Source organism: Bos taurus, chromosome 15 (assembly GCF_002263795.3).
Source record: "Bos taurus isolate L1 Dominette 01449 registration number 42190680 breed Hereford chromosome 15, ARS-UCD2.0, whole genome shotgun sequence".
NCBI classification, from domain to species: Eukaryota; Metazoa; Chordata; class Mammalia; order Artiodactyla; family Bovidae; genus Bos; species Bos taurus.
In genome coordinates this window covers 65,756,459-65,778,389 of record NC_037342.1, presented here as the reverse complement: position 1 = coordinate 65,778,389, position 21,931 = coordinate 65,756,459, and the positions used below count along the sequence as shown (strand labels likewise).

General features: G+C 41.9%; 1 protein-coding gene, 1 long non-coding RNA gene and 1 other non-coding gene across 5 annotated transcripts in view; 1 reads left to right on the top strand and 2 right to left on the bottom strand.

Moving 5' to 3' along the window:
- SLC1A2 (solute carrier family 1 member 2) overlaps positions 1-11,573 on the top strand; it is a 169,834-nt gene extending 158,261 nt beyond the window's left edge. For all 3 annotated transcript variants that reach the window (XM_002693523.7, XM_010812794.4, XM_005216398.5), the window contains one exon: positions 1,913-11,573. In XM_002693523.7, coding sequence (XP_002693569.2) covers positions 1,913-1,984 — 72 coding nt within the window. In that variant the 3' untranslated portion in view covers positions 1,985-11,573. The remainder of the gene's footprint in view (positions 1-1,912) is intronic.
- The window catches only part of LOC132342359 (uncharacterized), a 21,366-nt gene continuing 10,473 nt past the window's right edge, over positions 11,039-21,931 (bottom strand). Inside the window, exon 2 of the long non-coding RNA XR_009490701.1 lies at positions 11,039-20,178. This is a non-coding gene — a long non-coding RNA (uncharacterized lncRNA). The remainder of the gene's footprint in view (positions 20,179-21,931) is intronic.
- On the bottom strand, positions 18,107-18,178 carry TRNAC-ACA (transfer RNA cysteine (anticodon ACA)). Its single transcript has one exon. It is a non-coding gene; the product is annotated as a tRNA-Cys (tRNA).

Genomic DNA, 21,931 nt, shown 5'->3' with positions numbered 1-21,931 from the left:
TTAGTCTCTCTAGGTAATTAACCACTGAACCAACCACTCATTGGTGAATTAGTGTTTAGATAATCAAGTAATGAAACTGAGCAGGTCATGAAACGACCATATTGGTTTAATAAGTATTCACTGTTTTCATTTTTTAGTTAAGTGATCGAGTTCAGCTCTGTGGAGATCGTGAGGTCAGGCAACTGACTCTTCTTGTTCTTGACCAATCCGCTGGGTTGACACCCATGCACAGAGGAGGCAGCCAGAGCTACAGAGATGAATTCGCAGGCTTTACCCAGAGTATTGGAGTTACGTTTACTCCTGCCTTTGAAACTCTTTCTGGTCTGTTTTGTTCCACTGTTTTAAAAACTGAGCTGGGGACCTCAGTGCTTTCCACCAGTCCTCTACCCTTTAGGCTTTTCTATTACCCAGATGTTGGGAAAGAGCCGGGTGGAATGGATGGGGGTGGTGGAGCCCCGACTTCCTTTAATCCAGTCAGAAAAAGGGAATGCCCCCCCAAAACTGCTGTCCCAGCTACTTTAGAGACAGAGGTCCTAATATTTGAAAACAACCCCCCCCCCACCACCACCCAGGTTCTGTCTGGTTTTCCAAAGGCACCACACTGAGATTTATGATGCTGCACAGCTGTTGATCTGGTTCATTGCTAAAAGGCAAATGGGCCCATCCGAGGTCATGGAGAACAGGCAGCTTGCTCCAGGCAGTTTGTCCCTGGCAGTCTTTCCTGACAGGTCACCGAAGGGGAAACAAATTTGCTGCTGCTCTGGTCACAACTTTAACCATTTTAAGCATTGTGATGTCATGTTGGCCTCTCCAGTTTCAGACTCTTGCCTTGTAACCGTAGTTTGAAATTATGCAATGTGTTTTATTTTAACCAGAATAACTGCATGTGATGCTTACATTTGCTTCTTGCATGGTCTTTTTTTTTAAATGGAGGCTTCATGGGGACTGGTGGAAGGAGTAGTTTTTATTTTCATTTGCTTGGTTCATGAAAGGCATTTGGTTTTCTGTCCCTAGCATGTTTTGTGTGTTCATAATGCATGTGTCTCCCTTCCACTTGGGTAAGAAGAAGGTCAGATTTCTTTCAATCATTGCTGCCGTTTGTCATGTCTCCATGTCCTAATGCTTCCATAAATCCAGTCTCTCCATTATGTGGAATATCAGTCGTGGGTTTAAGTTTGCACATGACGTTGAGGACAGACAGATGGAAGGTAAGCTAGGATAACGATTTAGATGTGGAGGGGGAAACCTCCCATTTTGTGGAAGGGTTCAGTTTGCTTAGAGCCCAGGAAGCATAATCCGGACAGTCTGGTGATTATAGTTGATTAATAAATGTCTGCATTGAAATAATTTAGGTTTACTGATCCCCGGCTTTTAATTCCCTTCTTTTCTTCTTTCAACGTTTAAAGCCTGGACAGCTTATAAGGTGGAGCCAGACCACCACGACTTCTGATTTTAAAATTGGACATGTATAAAATCCACCCGGGCTCATTGAAACTGAACCTTTCACGTGCATGAGTAGAACTAGATGCTGGTTCTGGATTTTTTGTTTCTCTGCGGTTGTCTGGAGTAGCACGGGGCACTGTGTTTTAAGGGCTGTGTTATTGTGTGGTGAGTCTATGGCTAATTAGACCCCCTCACAACCCTAAAAGCGTCATACAAGTTATTTATTCCCCAACTTGCAAAGTCGCTCTAGTGCTTCAGATACCTCCCCAAGGCAAATACGCATTTTTAAAGTGTGCAAGTCATTGTTGAAAACTAAGACCAGCTTAAAATCAATTTGGAAAGAACAGTGTCTAACATTAATATTTAAGTTGCGTAGTAGAACCTGGGTCTGGTGCTCCTCCACATAACCCCCGGGGTGGTTTTCTGGTTCATGACCTGTAAGTTGGATGTTGATGATAATTATTTTCAGGTAACTCTGGCAGCCAATGGAAAGTCAGCCGACTGCAGTGTTGAGGAAGAACCTTGGAAACATGAAAAATAAGGATATGACTCTCAGCAAATTCTTGAATAAACCCCCCAACGTATCTTATGGTAAAAGAGGATATAAACAAGCTTTCTTTAAAAAGAAAAAAAATACATCTATTTCTGTTTACTTAATCTATTAGCTGAGGCTTAGAGGATCTGTTGTGAGTCAGTGACAGGCACGGTGCTGTGTGTCATTGCCAAATAATGCTTCGTAAATGTCTCATTTTCTCACTTGTATTATTGTTTGAATGGATGCTGCTGGAGGAATCAGTTTGAATTGAAGACGCATTCTTGCCAGCTTCCCTTTTCTCTCAAGATGTAGAAGCGTGGGTGCTCTCTTTTCCAGGAGACACAACTAAAGGCATGTGGCACATTCTGGGGATTTGGAATAATGAGCACACACTTGGTGTGTTACTCTTTCCAGTGTTCCCCAGCCTCACCTGGTAGCACACAAGAGATTCTCTTAGAGCCTTTGTAAGAAATCCCCTTCAACGTCTTAGAGCGTTTGCCCTTGTGTTTTTTGGTGAAAAGAAAGTACCCATCTTAGGGAACTCGGACAGTTTCTCTTCTGTTGAATTTCTGTCTTTAAGTTGAATGACTAAATGTTTCAAAGAGAGTCACATTTGGAGCCATATCTTAAGAGCAGCCTATTACGGAACCCACTGAGTCTCTGCCCTACCCCACATAGTCTATGGGAATAATTGTTGAATTTCAAAGTATGTTTCATAACTTGCTCTAAATTCAGTAATGGATTAGGGTGTAGCTTACATAGAATTGCTGTATATATTGACAATACTTGGAGAGCACAGTCAACACAAATTTTAACCAGATGCAAATTTGTGTTTGGGTTACATCACCTTGGATAGTGAAATCAAGTGACATTATTTGATCTATGTTTTGTCCATAAAATTCTTATTTGGGTTTCTATCTTCATCTCCAAATTATTTCTGTCATATTCTCATCAGACTAAAAGACTTAATCATTTTACTGTCCTCACAGATGGAAAACAGTTACGTTGGCTGTGCCTCTTTTAATACTAATCTCATGATAAAAGCAAAACCAAAACACGATTAGTCATCTAATATGTAGAAAGCTTTTTGTTATATTTTATCAAAGCACCTAAAACCAATTACAGGGCATAGTTGAAAGCAGAACCCATCTTCCTCCCCAGTGTTCTCTGTGGAAAGAACCAGAAAACAAACATATGTGCGAAATCCTATAAAGGTGACATTTCTACAGCAAAGTCAAGGCAGCCTTGAACCATAGAGTAGGGGAAAAGTGTGGCTTTACGGAACTTCACAGACGGAATCTTTTCCAAGCTGTGGAAGTTTGCGGGGATACGTAATATAATACTGGAGTAACTCATCAGTGCCTTGCATGCTGCAGGCATCTCCAAGCTGTGTTTTCCAGTGTCTGTACTATCATTGTCTACTGAATAACCCACAGTATTTTCGTAAGGTGACTCTAAGGAATGTTGCAAACCTTGGTCCAATGTGGGAGCAGGGTGGTCATCTGAGGCCAGCAGATGTGTACTGAGATATTCATGGATAGTTGTAGAGTCCAAGTTTTCACAGGAGAAGGTGTGTATGGACATCACATGCCCTTCATTACCTACTCCTTGTGACCTTACTCTTTCATGTAGGGAAACTTTGGAACACACAAGAGACATGAGAGTCTAGTAGTTTTGTCTCTTAACCCTAGTTGGTTTCTTTTTTTTAATAACAATCACTATTGAGCAGTATTAAGTAGCTCTTTGCTTTAAAAGAAAATAATGCATTGGTCTTCATTTTCATTAGATGGACGGTTAAGAGGGTGGCCAAGGGCTTGCTGAAATGTAGTAGTGGTAAATGCATCCTTTATAGTAGACGTCATGGGTCATAGGGATGGTTCCTGGATTTAACTGTGAAACTGTTAAGGAGTCTCTTTAAGTCAGGCTTCTGAGGGCATTTTTTATGGTGAGGAGAAGGATGTAGCTGTCCATCTAGGAACAGGTGGTTTTGTTGTTTAAGGCCAGCTTAGCACTTGAACATACTGACAGGCTGCTCAAAGGAGTGGTCTCAAGATTGTCTTCCAAAGATTCTGCCTGAAAGTCTTCCATGACTGCTTGTCTTCAGTTTTTTCCTAGTTATTGAGTTAGCCTATACATATATAAGGGGACAGTGTATTCAGAAGAAACTAGTTGCTCAGCTTAACAAAGCGGGTTTTTCTAGTTTGAAACTGTATGCAGTAAGTTTCATGAGAATATCCTTAGGAAATCGGTTTATTTGGAAGTTCAACAAATCAGTTAAAAATAAGCAAGTTCTCAAATTCAGGAGTAGCTTGAAAACCCAGGGTATATGTAGAACTGACATGTGACTGTGTCCTCTGGTTTTTTAGGCCGCTCTCATTCTTCTCATGCCATGCCCATTGGGGTTTCCTTGTCCAGCATATGTGCCATAAACAGGACAAGTAGATCCAGAATATACCTCTAACAACCATTTTCTAAACAGGATATTATAACTTGTCAGTTGTATGCACAGATTTATTTTAACAAGTCAAACACAAATATGAATGCTTATAACACTCCATTCATGTTTGATCATGCATAAATGTTACATTTGTACACAGACATGGCAGGCTAGATATACACACTGTACCCTGTAAGTTCTGTTAAGTCAGGGCTTTGGCAACATCATTTTTTATGGACTCATTTACTATATTTAGGAATCAGAACCATTTCAGGAGAAAAGCAAGTAGACTTTTATTCTCTCCTTTCTCCTTTATATCCTTTGAAAAACCCAAGTGGCATCATCATTTGATTACCTACTACAATTCAATGAATCAAGTCCTATTCGTGAAAAGAATGGAGTAGCTCTCAAGGCAGAGCTTTATCTTAGACCTTTGGGGATGTGCCTCCCATGAAAAGAGCACCAGAAATTCAAGGCAATCATCTAAATCACTCAGATCTTCGATATAAAACTTTAGATGGTAAGTTCTGAATCAAGTAGTTATCAGATTTGATTCTTATTTTTGGGAGTGGAAACACAACCCATAGCCTGCAGAATTGCCATGTTCCATAAAATATAAATATTGACTTCTCTTTAACTACTCATCAGCTTCGATGTTCAGGAAAGTCTAAAGAAAGGTTGCCAAAATGCCTGGTTTTTGGATTTGAACTGGTGGATGCTAAGAAAGGTTAGGGGAAATTCAGTTTATGGGGAGATGTACTCTTGGTCAGTAAGGTCAGGAATCCCAACAGCTGGTTAATTAGAAAGTCTCAGATCATTTCCACCTGTGCACAGAGACATATGTCATTTGCGAGTGTATATCTAGTCAAGAAGCCACTTTGGAGTCAGGCAGAAAATCCCATGGACACGAAGGAGCCTGGCAGACTACAGTCCTTGGAGTTGCAAGAGAGTTAGACACAACTTAATGACTAAGTAACAACAATTCACCTACCGGATCTCCAGAGGGAAACCCAATCCTGCCGTGTTTTTGCAAATACCACACTTCCGTTTGTTCCCAATAGCAAAAGGTATGGTACCATATTTCACTTTTGTCTGAATCAAGGGTTCTGTTTGTGCTATGTTTTCCATACAAAGAGCGTTAGAGAATTAAGGCAGTCATCTAGAGCATGCAGATCTTCATGATCTGAACCAAGTAGCTGTTAGAAATTCAGCAGTGAATTCAAATAGGTACCCACATGTTCAGAGAGAATTCTCTATCATTCAGACTCTTGATAAGCCTCAGCAGCTCTTGCCTGCTGTGATGACTAAATGCTCAGAATTTATACCCAGTGGAGGCGGCCATTCCCACTTCATTACTCTTCAGTGCTTGGGGCCATACAGTCGCATGGGTTGCTGGTTGGGCTTTGCTTATTCTCCAAATAAATTCATTCCAAGCCAAGGAAAGGGACCAAGTGGGATTTTCCAATTATATAATACTTGCTGTTTGAATACAATATGATGATCCAGGAGCCTGAAAAGATTAAGGTTAAAAGCAAAAGGCCTGAAGGAATTTTGAAGTGAGAGTTTTATAAATCTAGTTGTCAAAGAAGATAAATGGTCTCAGTATCTGGTAATTTTGTCTAAAACCAAGAAGGGCCACTGAGCACCAACCCAGACAGGTTGCACTATTGGCAGGTTGGTCTCTGGGATGAAGTGAGTGCAAAGCTATTCAGACATCAGTTGCTTTTGATTTTTTTCTGAAAAGAAAATTCAACTTCCGCTCTTCCTTTTCCTCTCTTCTTATTCCAGTGATCATTGTTGCTCAGTTTAGTAAATGACCATCCAAGTTAGTGCAAAGGTTGCTTTTAGAACAGATGACAAGGAATCTTAATTGAGTAGTATCTAATTTCATAGCACAGCTAGTTTAGGAAATAACAGAAATAACAGAGATGAGGAGAAATAATGCAGTTAGGAAGAGAAACATTTGACTGAGACTCTGCCCATTTTTATTCATACAACTTACACTAGTCACTTTACACATTAGCACCATTGGGGGGAAAAAAAAGGACAGGCTAGATTAAATTATTAAAATGCCCATCCATTCCTAAGAAACCACCATATAATTATCTCTGCTTTAACTTCTTTTTCTTAAGAGGCTTACTTCTATATGTGCATGCTAAGTCACTTCAGTTGTGTCCGACTCTTTGCAACCCTATGGACCATAGCCCGCCAGGCTGCTCTGTCCATGGGAGTCTCCAGGCAAGAATACTGGAGTGGGTTGCCATGCCCTGCTCCAGGGGATCTTCCCCACCCAGGGATTGAACCCACGTCTCTTATGTCTCCTGCATTGGCAGGCAGGTTCTTTACCACCAGCTCTGCCTGGGATACTTACTTACTGCTATAACACATTACTTATTTGTATTGTAAGTCAGAGGAGCCCATAATAATGAATAATCAATTTGGATTTTTCTCATTCCCTTTGGGAGAAATTAAGTTCAAGCCTCTCTCTTCATTTGATGTCTTAGAACAAGCTTGGAAGATGGCCATGTTCATCTACCATTTGGTGTTTGGGAATACAAACCAACCTCCTTTTATAAAACTGTCCTTTACTTAATGTGCTGTCCTAGTGGAAGTAGCCATTCAGCTCAGGGAAAAATGCTGCCCCAGTCACCATGAGGGGCCAGGATGAATCTGTGGCCTCCCTCAAGGTCTTGCATCATTCCTGCTGTAGCAACAGAGCCCACACTGAATACCCAAAACACACAGTTTCCTCCAGACGGTCCTAATTGCCAACGCAGTATGGGAATTTGGGAGCCTTTGGCAAATCAACTTGAACACTCTTATGAAATTTGGTGCAAGGCTTACACAATAACAGCAGCTGTCTGTAAATACCTTCCTTTCCACCAGTACTCAGACACGCACATCCACATACAGGGTGGGATCGAGCCAAGTCCTTTCTCTGGAAAGGTTTGCAGAGATGTTTGATTGAGTTCATTTTCAAAATTTCCTCTTGGTTTGTTTTCACTGTGGTCATCCCATCACAGGTGGAGAAGGTCTATCTTACAAGAGTGGACTTGTATTGGTGATCCTAGATCTTCTATGCTCAGAGTTTTTAAAGTGAATAAGATGCATGGTCTGTCTGCAGGGGGCGTGTGACCAGCCATGGCCTTTGAACAATCTCTTGAACATTCCAGTATCACTGCAATGGGCTGCTGTTTGCATCCCTGCTCTTTGTCCAAACTTCTGCTAAATACGGAATAGGATTTGTGTTACTGTGCCACGAACATTTTCATTTTCATTAACATTTCATTTTCATTAACAAAGACCTCAGCTCTGTAAACGCGGGGCAGAGAGATGTACAGCTAGTACTGAAAGGATAGAGTTAGTTTCTGTTTGTTTAAATCTTTCTTGCAGAAGACCTAACACCAGAGCATCAAGTAGTATAACCCATATAAGAGCATATGAAAAAGTAAGAGAAGCCCTCAAGTTGTTATTTCATTCACTCTGAGTAACTACTGATCAGCTTGCCTATGTCCAGCCTTGCCTCACTCTCTTACCTCTGGAGCATGTATCCATTTCGATATATTTTAAAGTCCTTCTGATTGTTATACAGGGCCCTTTGGGGCTGATGATAAAACCTGCTACTGAACAGATCCCTGTACCTTGAAGAGTCAGCACTTGACCTAGAGCCCAGGTAACAACAGGTCTCCAATTTCTCCAGAGACACCCTTCATCCCTGGGTGAGTGTTAGAACGTAACTTATGACCATGACCATTGTCATCTTTCCCCGCGGAGGTGGAGATGATGCAGTGGGAGCCTCACTCCTTCTGGGGTTCTGTTTCTTCTCATGGCAACCATGTAAGCTGCCTAAAAACAGTCTGTTGCCTTTGGTAGGAGAGAAATGCACACACTAGCCCAGGAAGTTAGTTTAGCCTATCTCTGAGGTTTCGCCCCCATGTAGCAAGTTCTCTGAGATGTATGATCAGCAAGCTGGTACTCTGGTTTCTTACTTCCCCAGGAGAGTTCTCCTCCTTACTCGGATCTCATCCTTTGGCAGCCAAATCTTTCCATAAATGACCTTCACTCCTTCCCCCAGGAAATCTCAGCATTACATTTCCATGTTGCACAGGACAGACCAGGTTATCTGGTCACTCTAGAGATTTGTATATAAAAAGATACTTTTGTGAGGATTTTTGTATATTGTTTTTCTATTTGTTTTCTATGGCTCGAGGAGAGAGCTGGCAAACTGTGAATCTAATTTGATCTTGCTGCCAGCAGACATATTTTGGCTTCCTGGTAAAAATTTATGTTACCAAGGAAAATATATTGCCCTCTGATCAGTATTGTACTCTCCCAAATTCACAGATTCCTCCAATCCAACCTTACATTCTTATTTAAACAAATCCCTGGGCTTCTTTGCTGTTATTTATAAAAAGCATGAGAAAACTTATTTAGAGTCCTGGATAGTGTATATTTAATATTGATTTAGCCTTTAATAATTTTATATAGGTTTGTATCTATTCTTCATAAACCATAAAGAACTCAGTGTAGACTGAATGGATCTATTTAGTATCTGTAATTTTGCAGACAGATATTTTCTTACGGTATTTTCTATATAACCACACATGTATAATTACAACTAATTCAAGCACAAGACATTTCTACAGCAATTTAGAGCTGTCATTGTTTCCTGAGCATACAGTCACATTTGAAAAATGTAACAACTCAGTCCTTTGCGATGCAATGAACAAAATGACCATTAAGAACAAAGAGTCAGTTAAATCCTTTAGCTGGTTAGGATATGTATAATATTTAAACAATTAGGCTTTTTAACTCAAGGAATGGTGCTGACTCTTTATTTTTGATACCACATCTGGTTATTCCACCTAAGCTTTCTAATTTTGCTTTTCTCCAAGAACATGAAAAATAAGATGATTAATAGTGGAATCATCTCTATAATCTCCATGCCTTCCTAATAATTTATGTGAAAATTAGCTTAGGAAAACTTCGGATAGCAGAGATTGAGGGTGAGTGTGAGGAAGCCAATCAGTACAGATTTGTTGCAGTTCATTCTTGCCAAGCAAATTGGTAGTAAATGTCACATTGTTATGTGAATTGAGCACATATTTTTAAGGTTAAAATAAAACACATTAGTACCAGCTATGAAGCAATACTTTATCAATGGGGCTTAAAGTCTCACTGAAATTATTCAGAAGCAGCCCAGGTAGATTCTGTCCTCAGGTGAGTAGCAATCTATGTAAATTTCCCCAAAAGACAAATCAATAATCACTGCAAAGACAAGGAAGGGTCTTCCTTCCGCCAAACACAGTTTCTGATAATATGATTGTAGGGCTAGTATTTTTGCTATGTTTTAGGAAATAGATACATAGAAAGTGTACTGGTGTGTATTTAAATCCACTCCTCATTAAGCAATCAGATTAGATGTGCCCTCAACTGGCAACAATTATATCTGTGATTTTCAAGTACAGATAGCTGTCAAGCATGAAGTTCTTGTGTATACACAGTAACACATGGTTCACGCATGAAGAAAAGTGCCTATGCACTTTGTGTAGCTATAATGTAGATATCTATGTGTAATTTCAGTGAAATGGTATATAGATGTATTGTAATTTAATTTAAATGTTATTTTTGGCTGTTTATCTAAGTGCAGTAGACATGTTGATTGATGTTTTGAAAATCCTTCTTTTCCTTCTTAGATAGCTAGTGGTAAATCATTTCTCCTCTTTCTTAAAGTGACTTGGGAATGTATATCAGTGAAGAACTTATCTGTGAATCCTTTGTACTGATGATTGGTTGAAAGTCTGTGTGTATCCAGTATCTTTGTAAATATGTGATTCGGGGCAAGGGGGTGTTGGATATGTGTCATGATCCTTAGTCAAAGGTCATCTGATGTCTATGCAGTACCCAGTGAATACATCTGTGGAACTTTTGATTATCTAGGCCTAGGTAGATTTAGAACAAGGACATTTATCTGCAGCCAAGACATTTGTATTTGCTTGATAAATTGAGCTCAAAGAGACGAAAGGTTCATCTGCTGAGCATAAGCATGTTAGCATTATGTCTGTAGGTTAAAGTTCTGCTTCTTTGGTTGCCAAATACCGATCATCATGCTCATGACTTAAAGGTTGTGAAGAGCCTTGTCCCTCTTGGTTTCTTGAGTTGGGGTACAGGAAAGGCATTCACTAACTGCCATGCAGGTAAAATCCCACGAAAGCACACTTCTGGTAGTAAATTGCACAGCTGTCTCTAGAAAGAGCATGAGAAGCACAAGCATGGTCAGTATACTCTTGGGGGGATTGCAAAAAAAACAGCTAGTGAAGCACAGATCCCGCATATGTGAAGGGAGTAGGACCTCTAGCTCCTAGGCTTTGTGTGTGTTTCAAGTGTTTGAAGAGAAGGTTAACTAATGCAATTATATACTTGCCTCCCAAACACACATTCTAATTATCACTGAGTTGAATGCTATGAGGTCTATAGCTCCTGTAACCCCCTTTTCCTTCTTTAAGGACAGAGAAAAATGACCATGTGCAGCTGGGAACACTGAGTGTTCCTCTCTTTTCACAAGAAATGTGAAGCTTAGGAGATCCTCTGAGGGCACAAAGCATGTTAATTTTCAGTGTCTACTCCAGAGACTGGGGTGAAAGGATATAAGTGTGAACAGGCACATTTTTTTTTTTCCTTGAAAATGTGGCTTCTTCAACTTGTGTCATATTCAGGATGGAAACCTTACTGAAAGAAATCTAGCCTTTAGGTAGAATTACCTTTGAAGATTCTTGTGTGTATCCAGAATGAAAGATAAGAGTAATTGTTTCCCTCACATTCACAATCCCCATTGATCTAAAGTCATGTAATGTAGAGCATCTATAGCACATTGGGTTTAATGAATGAAAAAAGATAAAAAATTTCAACTAATTTGGGGGTTGTTTCTTACATATGGTACTAGGAAATGCCTTGTTGGCAAAGCACATTTTGGGTATTTGAAGTATTTTACTTTCACCTTTAGCTTTCTTACAATGTGGACTGATTACTGTAACATTACATGTGTAAAATAACTGGATATTCTTTATATACTGGAAATAATCTTTAAATCCAATATTTCACTAAGTGTTTTAACTTCTATGTATATATCTCTCATTAATAAATGTGGATTCCAATTTCTCTTGGCTGTTGACTCTCCTTCAATTCCAATTTTAAGCTAGTGTTTATTACATAGTAAGTGTCTCCAGTGTTCCTTTTGGAAAAATTTGTGAATTGAAACCTACAATGTCTAAATTAATATTTTCTAGGAAGCCTAAATATACAGTGGAGTTACATCTTATGCTATAAAGTTATGAGTTGGACAAAAATGGCATATAATCAAAATTAAGCTTGTGAATCAGCCAGTATGGGTTATCTCCCACAACTCAGGAGCTTAAAGCAACCAAGGTTGATTTCTTACTCATATGACATGTCCATCGCTGTTTGTCTGGGGGACTTTGGTCCACACCATCCTCAATGAGGGAGTCTGAGAGAGACTTCTTCCTTGTGCTTCTGCCTTTACCAAATGCAAGAAGAAAGGAACAGGGCAGATTTTACACTGACTCCTAAACCGCCCTTCCAAATGGAGTGTGCCTCAGTTCAGTGCAGTTCAGTTCAGTCGCTCATTCGTGTCCGACTCTTTGCGACCCCATGAATCGCAGCACACCAGGCCTCCCTGTCCATCACCAACTCCCGGAGTCCACTCAAACTCATGTCCATCGAGTCAGTGATGCCATCCAGCCATCTCATCCTCTGTCATCCCCTTCTCCTCCTGCCCCCAATCCCTCCCAGCATCAGAGTCTTTTCCAACGAGTCAACTCTTCGCATGAGGTGGCCAAAGTGTTGGAGTTTCAGCTTGAGCATCATTCCTTCCAAAGAACACCCAGGACTGATCTCCTTCAGAATGGACTGGTTGGGTCTCCTTGCAGTCCAAGGGACTCTCAAGAGTCTCCTCCAACACCACAGTTCAAAAATATCAATTCTTCAGTGCTCAGCTTTCTTCACAGTCCAACTGTCACATCCATACATGACCACTGGAAAAACCATAGCCTTGACTAGACGAACCTTTGTTGGCAAAGTAATGTCTCTGCTTTTGAATATGCTATCTAGGTTGGTCATAACTTTCCTTCCAAGGAGTAAGCGTCTTCTAATTTCATGGCTGCAGTCACCATCTGCAGTGATTTTGGAGCCCAGGAAAATAAAGTCTGACACTGTTTCCACTGTTTCCCCATCTATTTCCCATGAAGTGATGGGACCAGATGCCATGATCTTTGTTTTCTGAATGTTGAGCTTTAAGCCAACTTTTCACTCTCCTCTTTTACTTTCATCAAGAGGCTTTTTAGTTCCTCTTCACTTTCTGCCATAAGGGTGGTGTCATCTACATATCTGAGGTTATTGATAATGCCTCACTTCTGCTCATTTATCAATAGCCAGAACAAGTCACATGTCTCTACCTAACTTCAAGGAAACAGGAAAGGGCAACCTGACCTGGTGTCCAGGAATAAAACTGAAAAGAGCTGATGAACAGCTCTAATGGCTATTAGGCCATTAAAAAAATACCCTTAAATTATTCATAAAGTATAGTATGCAAACATGTAGTCTTTCAGTAAATCCAACACAGTAAGTTTTTCTCTAGTATTGGAAAAACCAATGCTATGGAAGTAAGTGACTAGCATTTAATGTTACATTGTAGAAATAAAATGCATGGTCTTCAAGAGTAGGGTCACATTCAGCAGAATGAGATTCTCATCCAGTGAAAGGTAGACATATAGGAATGGACCCCCATCGAGAACAAGACATGTTTTCTTTTCACACTTCAGAGAACCCACAGATTTAATAGGATACTTTGGATTAGTTGAATTGTTGTCTCTCATTCTTTTGGGGGAGGATAAGGAGGCAAATATTTGATTTTTAAATAAGTACCTAAATGTGACACACCACACTTTTCACCAATGCTAGCAATTTAAATTGTTGATGAAAATGGACACTTCCTTTGAAAAGACACTTTTCTTTATTCTCTTGGAGTCAAGTGTACATCACATCCATGTTCAAATGTTATTAAAATCTAATTTACAGAAAATATGCTCATCAGTAAATTTCTGGGCTGCCGTTTTGTTTTAAAGTAGCAGAGAGCCACCGATTAGAGTTAAGTTAGCTTAACACTTCAGTATGGATGCCATTTGATCATTATCAACCACTCCTTCCTAAGAAACATGACTTTGCTTGTTCAGGGGCTATAATCCCCATGTTTTAATTGCTTGCCCTTTCTTCTGGAACAGAGGTGTTTAATCCACCCACAGTGGTTGTAAGGCCACTTACTATACTGGTTTCACTTATTGAAAGAAGAAGAAGCAGAAGAAGAAAAATAATAAGAATCCTTTGGAGGCTGAGAATGGAAGGAAGGATTATAGGTTAGGAACCAGCAGGCAGGAGTTCTGACCTTCGCACAGTCACTAAAGGGTTCTGCAAATGTGGTCAAGTCCCTTAGCAATTTGGAAGTCATTTTGACATATGTAAAATTAGGGGTTTGAAGTAGATACTTTCTAAACTTCTGAACTCTGAAATTTGAATTCTATCAGCTGGGTAAGTTATCATGACTACAGATAATTTTGTTTTTTAATCTGATTATTCTAGCATAATGTCTCATACATACAAAAGGACATGTGTAATCTATATCTAAGTTACAATGCAGCATGCTATAGAATCCTATGACTCGGTAAGCCAGTGTAGGCACTAAAACATCACCAAGTATTTCGCTTGACCTTTGTACTCCTTCCTTATTCCATTCAGCTGCTTTACTCCCCAGGGGAAACTGCTACTGGAAATTTTGTTTATCATTCCTCTACTTTTAAAAATAGTTTTTTATAAATCTCACACATATGCATGACTCCACAAGCTCTGCTTATTTCTGAGCTTTATAAAAACGGTATTGCATTGCATGTAGTCTTTTCCAATACGTCTCTTTTCTTCTTAACATGCTTCTCAGTTTATTCATGCTGTTACAAGTAGCTGTGGTTCGTTTTCATTTCTGTATAATTACATAGTATGTGAAATGTGCCATATTTTGGCTACTCACTTTCCTGCCAGGGTATATTTGCCTCATTTCCAGTTGTTTTCTGATGTTAAATAAGGCTGATATGAATGTTTCTGTATGTTTCCTGGGCGTACAACCTAGGGAGGCTTTGACACATGTGCTTCTAGAGATAATAAATAAAATAATGTGTGTTTTTGTGTGTCTCTGTGTGTCTGTGTATGTGTGCACGCATGACTGAAAAGTTCCTCTTCAAATCTTCCATTTATTTGTCCATGGCTCCTTGAACGCACTCATTTGTGAACCACTGATGGAACTCTTGGTGATTCATACACTGCTGGCTATTTAATGGAGTCCATCTCACTGGCAGGAACACCGAGGCAGACAAAACCAGAGTATTTTAATTTTTAAATTTTTGGCCACACGTGGAATCTTAATTCCTCAACCAGGGATGGGACCTCCATTCCCTGCACTGGAAGGCAGTCTTGACCACTGGACCACCAGGGAAGTCCCTTTTATATGATGTGTGTGTGTGTGTGTGTGTGTGTGTGGCCACACTGTGCGGCATGTGGAACTTCCCTGACCAGAGATTGAACCTATGCTCCCTGAAGTGGAAGCACGGAGTCTTAACCTCTGGACAGCTGGTGAAGTCCAAAACAAGCATTTTAAAAGAGGAATTTAAATTTAAAGCTGAAGCCTTCTTTCCTCAGGCTCACATGATACGTACGGTCAGAGAGCACAGCTCTGACATAGCCAGAGAGGGCCCGCTCAGCCTTTGACCTCTTCTTTAAGCAATAATGTGTTACACCCAGCAACTCCACCCAACATCAGCAGGTTGCTTGCTATGATGCAAACAGTGGTTTGAAGGAAGAAGCTAGAGGAAGTCACAAGAAATATCTCTACCTACCCCAAGAACCACTAATAGCCCAATTAGCTGCACTCTGTACCCCCACAGTGGAAGATTGTGGAGCCATAAAGGGCTCTGCAGCTACCACCTACGGCCCTGAACCTTCTGGGCATCTCTCCTTCCAGGCGCGGTGACATAAACAGGAAGCCAGGACTCGGTACTTCAAAGAACCACAGGTAACGGAGGGTTAGGCACCTCCAAGGAAGCATTCACGAGGTGCTCTCCCTGCTCGTCACCGCTCAGCTCAGACAGGAAGGCATGGGTGGAGATGCCCACACAGTTGATGTGGGCCCGCCAGAATAAAAGACTGTGGAGTCCCCAGCAAATAATACTTTCCTTCCTGGTAATTTTTAAACTTCCGTTCATTCATCTTCTTACTGAGGCAGTGAGAGGCCATCTTTAATTCCCATGTCATGGTAAGAAAAACTGAGCCACAGAGGCTGAAGTTCAGGAGTGTTAGTTGACCTCCACGGCCTGTTCAAGAACAGTCTAAAGAGAACAAAAGCCATCCAATAGAAATACTGTTCTTACCCTCAAACATTTACAAGCAGTGATTTTAGGACTTCCCTGGTGGCCCAGTGGTTAAGTGCAGGGGACACATGGTCAGTCCCTGGTCCGGGAAGATTCCACATGCGGGGGGGTGACTCAGCCCCTGCAGCACAACTACTGAAGGGCATGCACCCTAAAGCCCATGCTCCACGGCAAGACAGGCCACTGCAAAGAGAAGCACTCACGCCACAACCAGAGGAAGCCCATGCACAGCAACGAAGGCCCAGTGCAGCCAAAATAAATAAACGGATAAAATTTTAAAAATAAAAGCAGTGATTTTAAATTCTTCTGAATTCCATAAGCAGACAAATAAAACATTATTGCATTTCCCCTGTCACTCTTGATTGGGTCAGAATGAATACGCAAAACCCCAGCATCTATTTTTGTCTGTGATTTAGGGTGATCAGATTTCAGCCTTCCAAATACTGTCTGGAAAAATCTAGAGGCCACTAGTGAAGGAAAAAAGACAAATATAGAACTGCTGTCATCTATGGTACACTCCTTTTGTTGCATGAGCTGACTCTCCTGGAATTCTCCAACGGCTTCTGTCACTTCTCAGATGCTTTCCAGGCCTGGGTAATGTATTGCTCACAGAAGGAGGGGCCAAGGAATTTCCAAACTGCCTTCATCTGAGTGAAAAGTTCAACTGGAACCCAGCTTCTCTTTTCCAGTTGCTTACTCTCCTGATCTCAAACTTTCCTCACCTCTTAGTAAGGAGGACAGAAATCATTTCAAACTGGAAGGTTAGAAAGGACCTCAGGGGAAAATATTTGAAGTTTAGCCATGTCTTTTTGCAGATGGGGGGTTCCCTGGTGTCTCAGATGGTAAAGAACCTGCCTGCAATGAGGGAGACCTGCGTTCTATCCCTGCGTCGGGAAGATACCATGGAGAAGGGAATGGCTACTCACTCCAGTATTCTTGCCTGGAGAATTCCATGGACAGAGGAACCTGGCGGGCTACAGTCCATGGGGTCACAGAGAGTCAGACATGACTGAGCAACTAACACTTTCATTTTCTTTGCAGATGAGGAAATCAGTAGCATAATTAAAATGAATTAGAGGTAATACAGTGGCAAACCAAGGTTAAATCCTGACTCTGTAACTTTTCCAACTATGGACTATTGGAGAGTTTATGTAGCCTCACTTTCCTCATCTGTGAAATGGGGCTAATCATGCCTATGCTACATAAAGCAGTTAACACAGTACTTGGCACATATTAAGGGTTCAGTCAATGATAGATATCATCAACGTCACTGTTACCATCCTTAGCACTATCAGTCACAGCTTCTTAGTGACTAAGCTGGAAGAAGTCTGGCTTTCTCTTTCCCAATTTGGCCTCTTTTTCAGCCATACCACACTGACACTAGCCTGTAAAACAGAGTTCAGCTGGTCTTCCAAAAATCTGGGCTTTATTGTTAGACCATGACCTCTCCTGACCCAGCCCGGGATAATCTCTACTCCTAGAGGAGCTTTATGAACATCACGAGCCTTTCAGTCTCTTGTTCCTGGTGCCCCTCTACACTTTCTTCTGCTACTCACCAAAGCTCTGATTCTTGACAATGAGGGAAGGCCCTGGATTTCTTCAGGGACGGGAATTGAATCTCAGCCCTACCCAAGTGGCCTCTCATTGGGATGGAAGCCTGAGCTTGCTCTTCCAACAGGAAGGAGAACATGACATCCAGAAATGAAGCAATCCTTTTCCTCACATAGAAGGCCCTCGGGGAGTCCCAAGCTTGCAGCGTTATGTGTAGTAGTAGAGACAAATGTCATGAGAAAAGCTGTTGCTGTGGAATGTGGCCAACCCAGCAGGTCCCTCAGAGCCCCTTGGCTGAGTCTTTTCCAGGCAGTTTCTCTTCCCATCATCCTTTTCTCCATTGCCTTGTCTTCTTGCAAGAATGATGTTCGCTTTCTCCCCTAACAGTGTCAAGAACAGAACTTGGGAGAAACTTTGTGGAACCTTTTGGTTTGGGGAGCTCATCCATTCCTGTGTTAGAATCACCTCAAAATGGCGCCCCTCTTCAGTCTGCAGCTGCTTCAGGGCATGGCCACACTCTGATGAAAGTGAAGTCGCTCAGTCGCATCTGACTCTTTGCGACCCCGTGGACTGTAGCCTGCCAGGCTTCTCCATCCATGAGATTTTCCAGGCAAGAATACTGGAGTGGGTTGCCATTTCCTTCTCCAGGGGATCTTCCCAGCCCAGGGATCGAACCTGGGTCTCCCGCATTGTAGGCAGACGCTTTACCATCTGAGCCACCAGGGAATCAGTGAGGAGCCTGATAGTTATGATTAATAGTAGCTATTATCATAGGTGGTATCCCTAGAAGCAGAACCTGAGACAGGATTCAAGTTCACAGGGTGTGTCTGAGGCGTACTTCTCGGGAAACCCTAAGAGACTAGGAGAGTAGTGGAAGAGGGAAAGGGAAGAACCGAGCAAGAAGATAGCTTCAGGGAGAGTCTAACCTTGTGTTGTCCCCACTTGAGGAAAGGAAGCTTGTTTTTGGCACCTGTATCAGTCAGTCAGTGACTGTGGGCCCCGTAGGGGAGGTGTGGGCAGAACCTGCAGGGTAGGCAGCTCTCATCTGCAGAAAGCCATCCACTAGAGAAGAAGCAGCCATGAGCTGTTAGCTGTCAACACAGCAGCTACGAGATGGGTGGACGAACCTGAGAAGGGCATCTGGGCAGAATACCTATGGCATCTGCTACAGTTTCCCTTCCACACGTGGCAGCCTCTTGTAGACCTTGGGTGCTTGTCTTCTCGTAACAATTCTGTGAGGCAGGTGCTATCACCCTCCCTGTTTCACAGGTAACATAAACAGAGATTGAGAAACTTATAGACCTAAGAAGAAGCTGGCTCAGGGCTTCCCTGATGGCTCAGTGATGAAGAATCACCTGCTAATGCAGGAGAGACGGGTTCAATCCCTGATCCGGGAAATCCCACGTGCCGTGGGGCAACTTAAGCCCATGCACCACAGCTACTAAGCCTGTGCTCTAGAGCCCAGGAGCCTCAACTATTAATACTGAAGCCTGCCAGCCCTGGAGCCCATGCTCTACAACAAGAAAAGCCTCTGCAGTGAGAAGTCTGGGAACCGAAGCTAGAGAGTAGCCCCCGTTTGCCACAACTAGAGAAAAGCCCATGCAGCAACAAAGACCCAGCACAGCCAAAATTAATTAAAAATTAAAAAGCTGGCCTGGAGGTCTTTCTGATTTCAATATCTCCCACTATACAGGCTCCATTTCCCCTAATAACCCAGCAGAGTACATTGCCACATTATTGATTGTTTTAATGGCATTTAAACCTCTGGGCTGAATGCAATAGTCCTCAATGTCTAATTTGGAAGTCCAATTATGCATGAGACTTTAGGGCATTCATTCAAAGAGGATTGGTCATGCTTATCATCACATAACGTCCGCATCATCTACTTAACTGCTCCAAGGAACCATGAAACCCATGTTTGGTAAAGAGAAGATCTCAAAAGATACCTGTAGTCCTAAGGTACACCTGTCCTTAGCTGGCCCAGGTTGTTAGAACATTTTCTCTTCCTTAAAACATTTGCTAAGTCAATAGGCCAATGAGTGTCATCCAGAGTGTCAACTCTGATCAACTGAGAGTGAGGGGGATTCCCAGCTGCCATCTGTGCTCACTAGGGAAGAATCCTGTTTGATTATCAATGACTGCAAGCAAAGAGGTTGTGATTTATGTTTGTCTTATATCTGCCGTCTTTCATTGTAGCAGTCTGAGTTGCACAGCAGTGACAAAGAGCGCCCAGGTCTTGGTGGCCTCAGCATGATAAGTTACTGGCTCAACCATAGTTAGGGTTACAGAGGTCACTCTGTTCACTGCAGTTACTCTCAATCCCTCAATGATCAAACAGCTACTATCTCATAATAGAGAGGAAAGAGCGCCAGGAAGATCCTCAACATGAACAGTGAAATGTCACTTCGGCTTCCAACTTATTAGCCAGAAGGATCACAGGGTCCCACCCAGCCCCGAGGGAGAAGGCAATGCAGTCTCACTGCATTCTCAGGATGCGGGAGATGGAGAAACATTTGTTGACCAGCACTAACAAATTATTACGGCCCACTTCTCTTGTCATCTGTTATCGGATGTACTTTGTTTTCCAAAGGCAAAATCTGTTTACCACTCGGCCAATGGAGACCATATCAAAGTCTCACCCAATTGTGGCACCACGCTCAAAGCCCAGTATCTTGGGGTGATGTGTGGACATTTCTGCATATGGTTCAGATGTGGCTCCTGTTGGCCTGAAAACCAATAAACAAACAAACAAAAATCCAAGTTTTCTGCAGCTCCTAATCTCTCTTCCATACCCCTCCTACCAACATAGTCCCATAGTGAAATAGGATCAACTTAGTCACTTTGAAAAGTGAAAGTCAAAGTGTTAGTTGCTCTAACAACTAACATCTGACTCTCTGTAACTCCATAGACTGTAGCCCATCAGGCTCCTCTGTCCATGGAATTCTCCAGGCAAGAATACTAGAGTGGGTCTCCATTCCCTTCTCCAGGGGATCTTCCTGACCCAGGGATCGAACCTGGGTTTTCTGCATTGCAGGCAGATTCTTTACCGTCTAAACAAGCAGGGAAGCCCCATAGTGAAGTCGCTCAGTCGTGTCCGACTCTTTGTGACCCCATGGACTACTGCAGCCTCCCAGGCTCCTTTGTCCATGGGATTTTCCAGGCAAGAGTACTGGAGTGGGTTGCCACTTCCTTCTCCAGGGGATCTTCCCGACTCAGGGATTGAACCCAGGTCTCCTGCATTGCAGGCAGACGCTTAACCCTCTAAGCCATGAGGGAAGCCCCTGGGAAGCCCTATAGTCACCTTAAATTATTCCCATCTGGACAGGAGACAAACAGAAGACCTAGAGCCACAGAATTTCAGAAATCCTGATGGGAAGACATTAGAGGCCCCCCAAGAAATTTCTTGATTAGGTTTTGATCTAGCTCCCTGGAAGCCAGTCCATTCCCCACACCCCACCAATGACCCTTAATTCCACCTCCTAGTAAGCCCTTCTCTTTCCATTATACTTTTTTGATGCACATGAAGAGGATACTCAGAAACAATTTCTGCTTTTGTTCATAGAACAAACATTCTCTACCTTTTGTTCATAGAAAGACTATGCTGGATGCCACATTAGTTTCTGCAGAGGTTTTCACAATCGACATGATGACCATGTACTTGAATTGACTTTGTTTCTGAGGCTAAGCTGACCTTTAGGGCACAAAGCATCTCTCCATTTTTTTGGGGTTGAAAAGTGCTAACTTCTTCCAGCTCTACATGTTTTCACATTTCTAGAGTTTCTCCTTCCCTCTGGGGAGATAATAAAAGTATTTGACTTAGTCACTGTGCCATTTGTCAGGGTCTCTCGGTGACTCTGATGGCAGAGTCTGTCTGGGACCTGGAATGGGCACACAGCATACAGTGGGCAATTCGGTTTGGTTATCTGGGGCCACGGAGAATTTGCAGTTGTTTGTACTGCTAACGGCTGCCTGATATATTAGGCAAATTTATTTCCTGCTCTGGGTTTCAGCTTAAATGTTTCCTCTCTGAGGCAGCCTCATTTGGAAAAAAAATCATTTATGATTCGGTAACGATCTGAGGATGATGTATGTCTAACTGTCCTGAAGGAAAGGGAACTCAGTTGTTCCCTGTGGAAGCCAAAAAAGGCTTCCAAAGGCACAATGGAGGAGAGACAGCAGAGATAAAGGCAGTCTTGGCTGCATTAAAATAAGTTGTTTTTTGAAGACTGAGGCCAGAGTTTCACAATCACAAAAAATTATATTTTAAATGCACCAATTTCAAATTAGGAATGAGATTTTTTTTAAACCAGCTATGTTATTGGAAACAAAAATTATGAATTGACTAATTAAAAATATTGTTAATTAACAATACTATTGTTACACCTTTATCTCTGCCCCAGTGGAATGGGCATCTCACTGTCCTCTGAATGATGGAAGTCAGAAGGAAAGTCTGTCCTTTCTCCAGCTGGATTCTTGCTT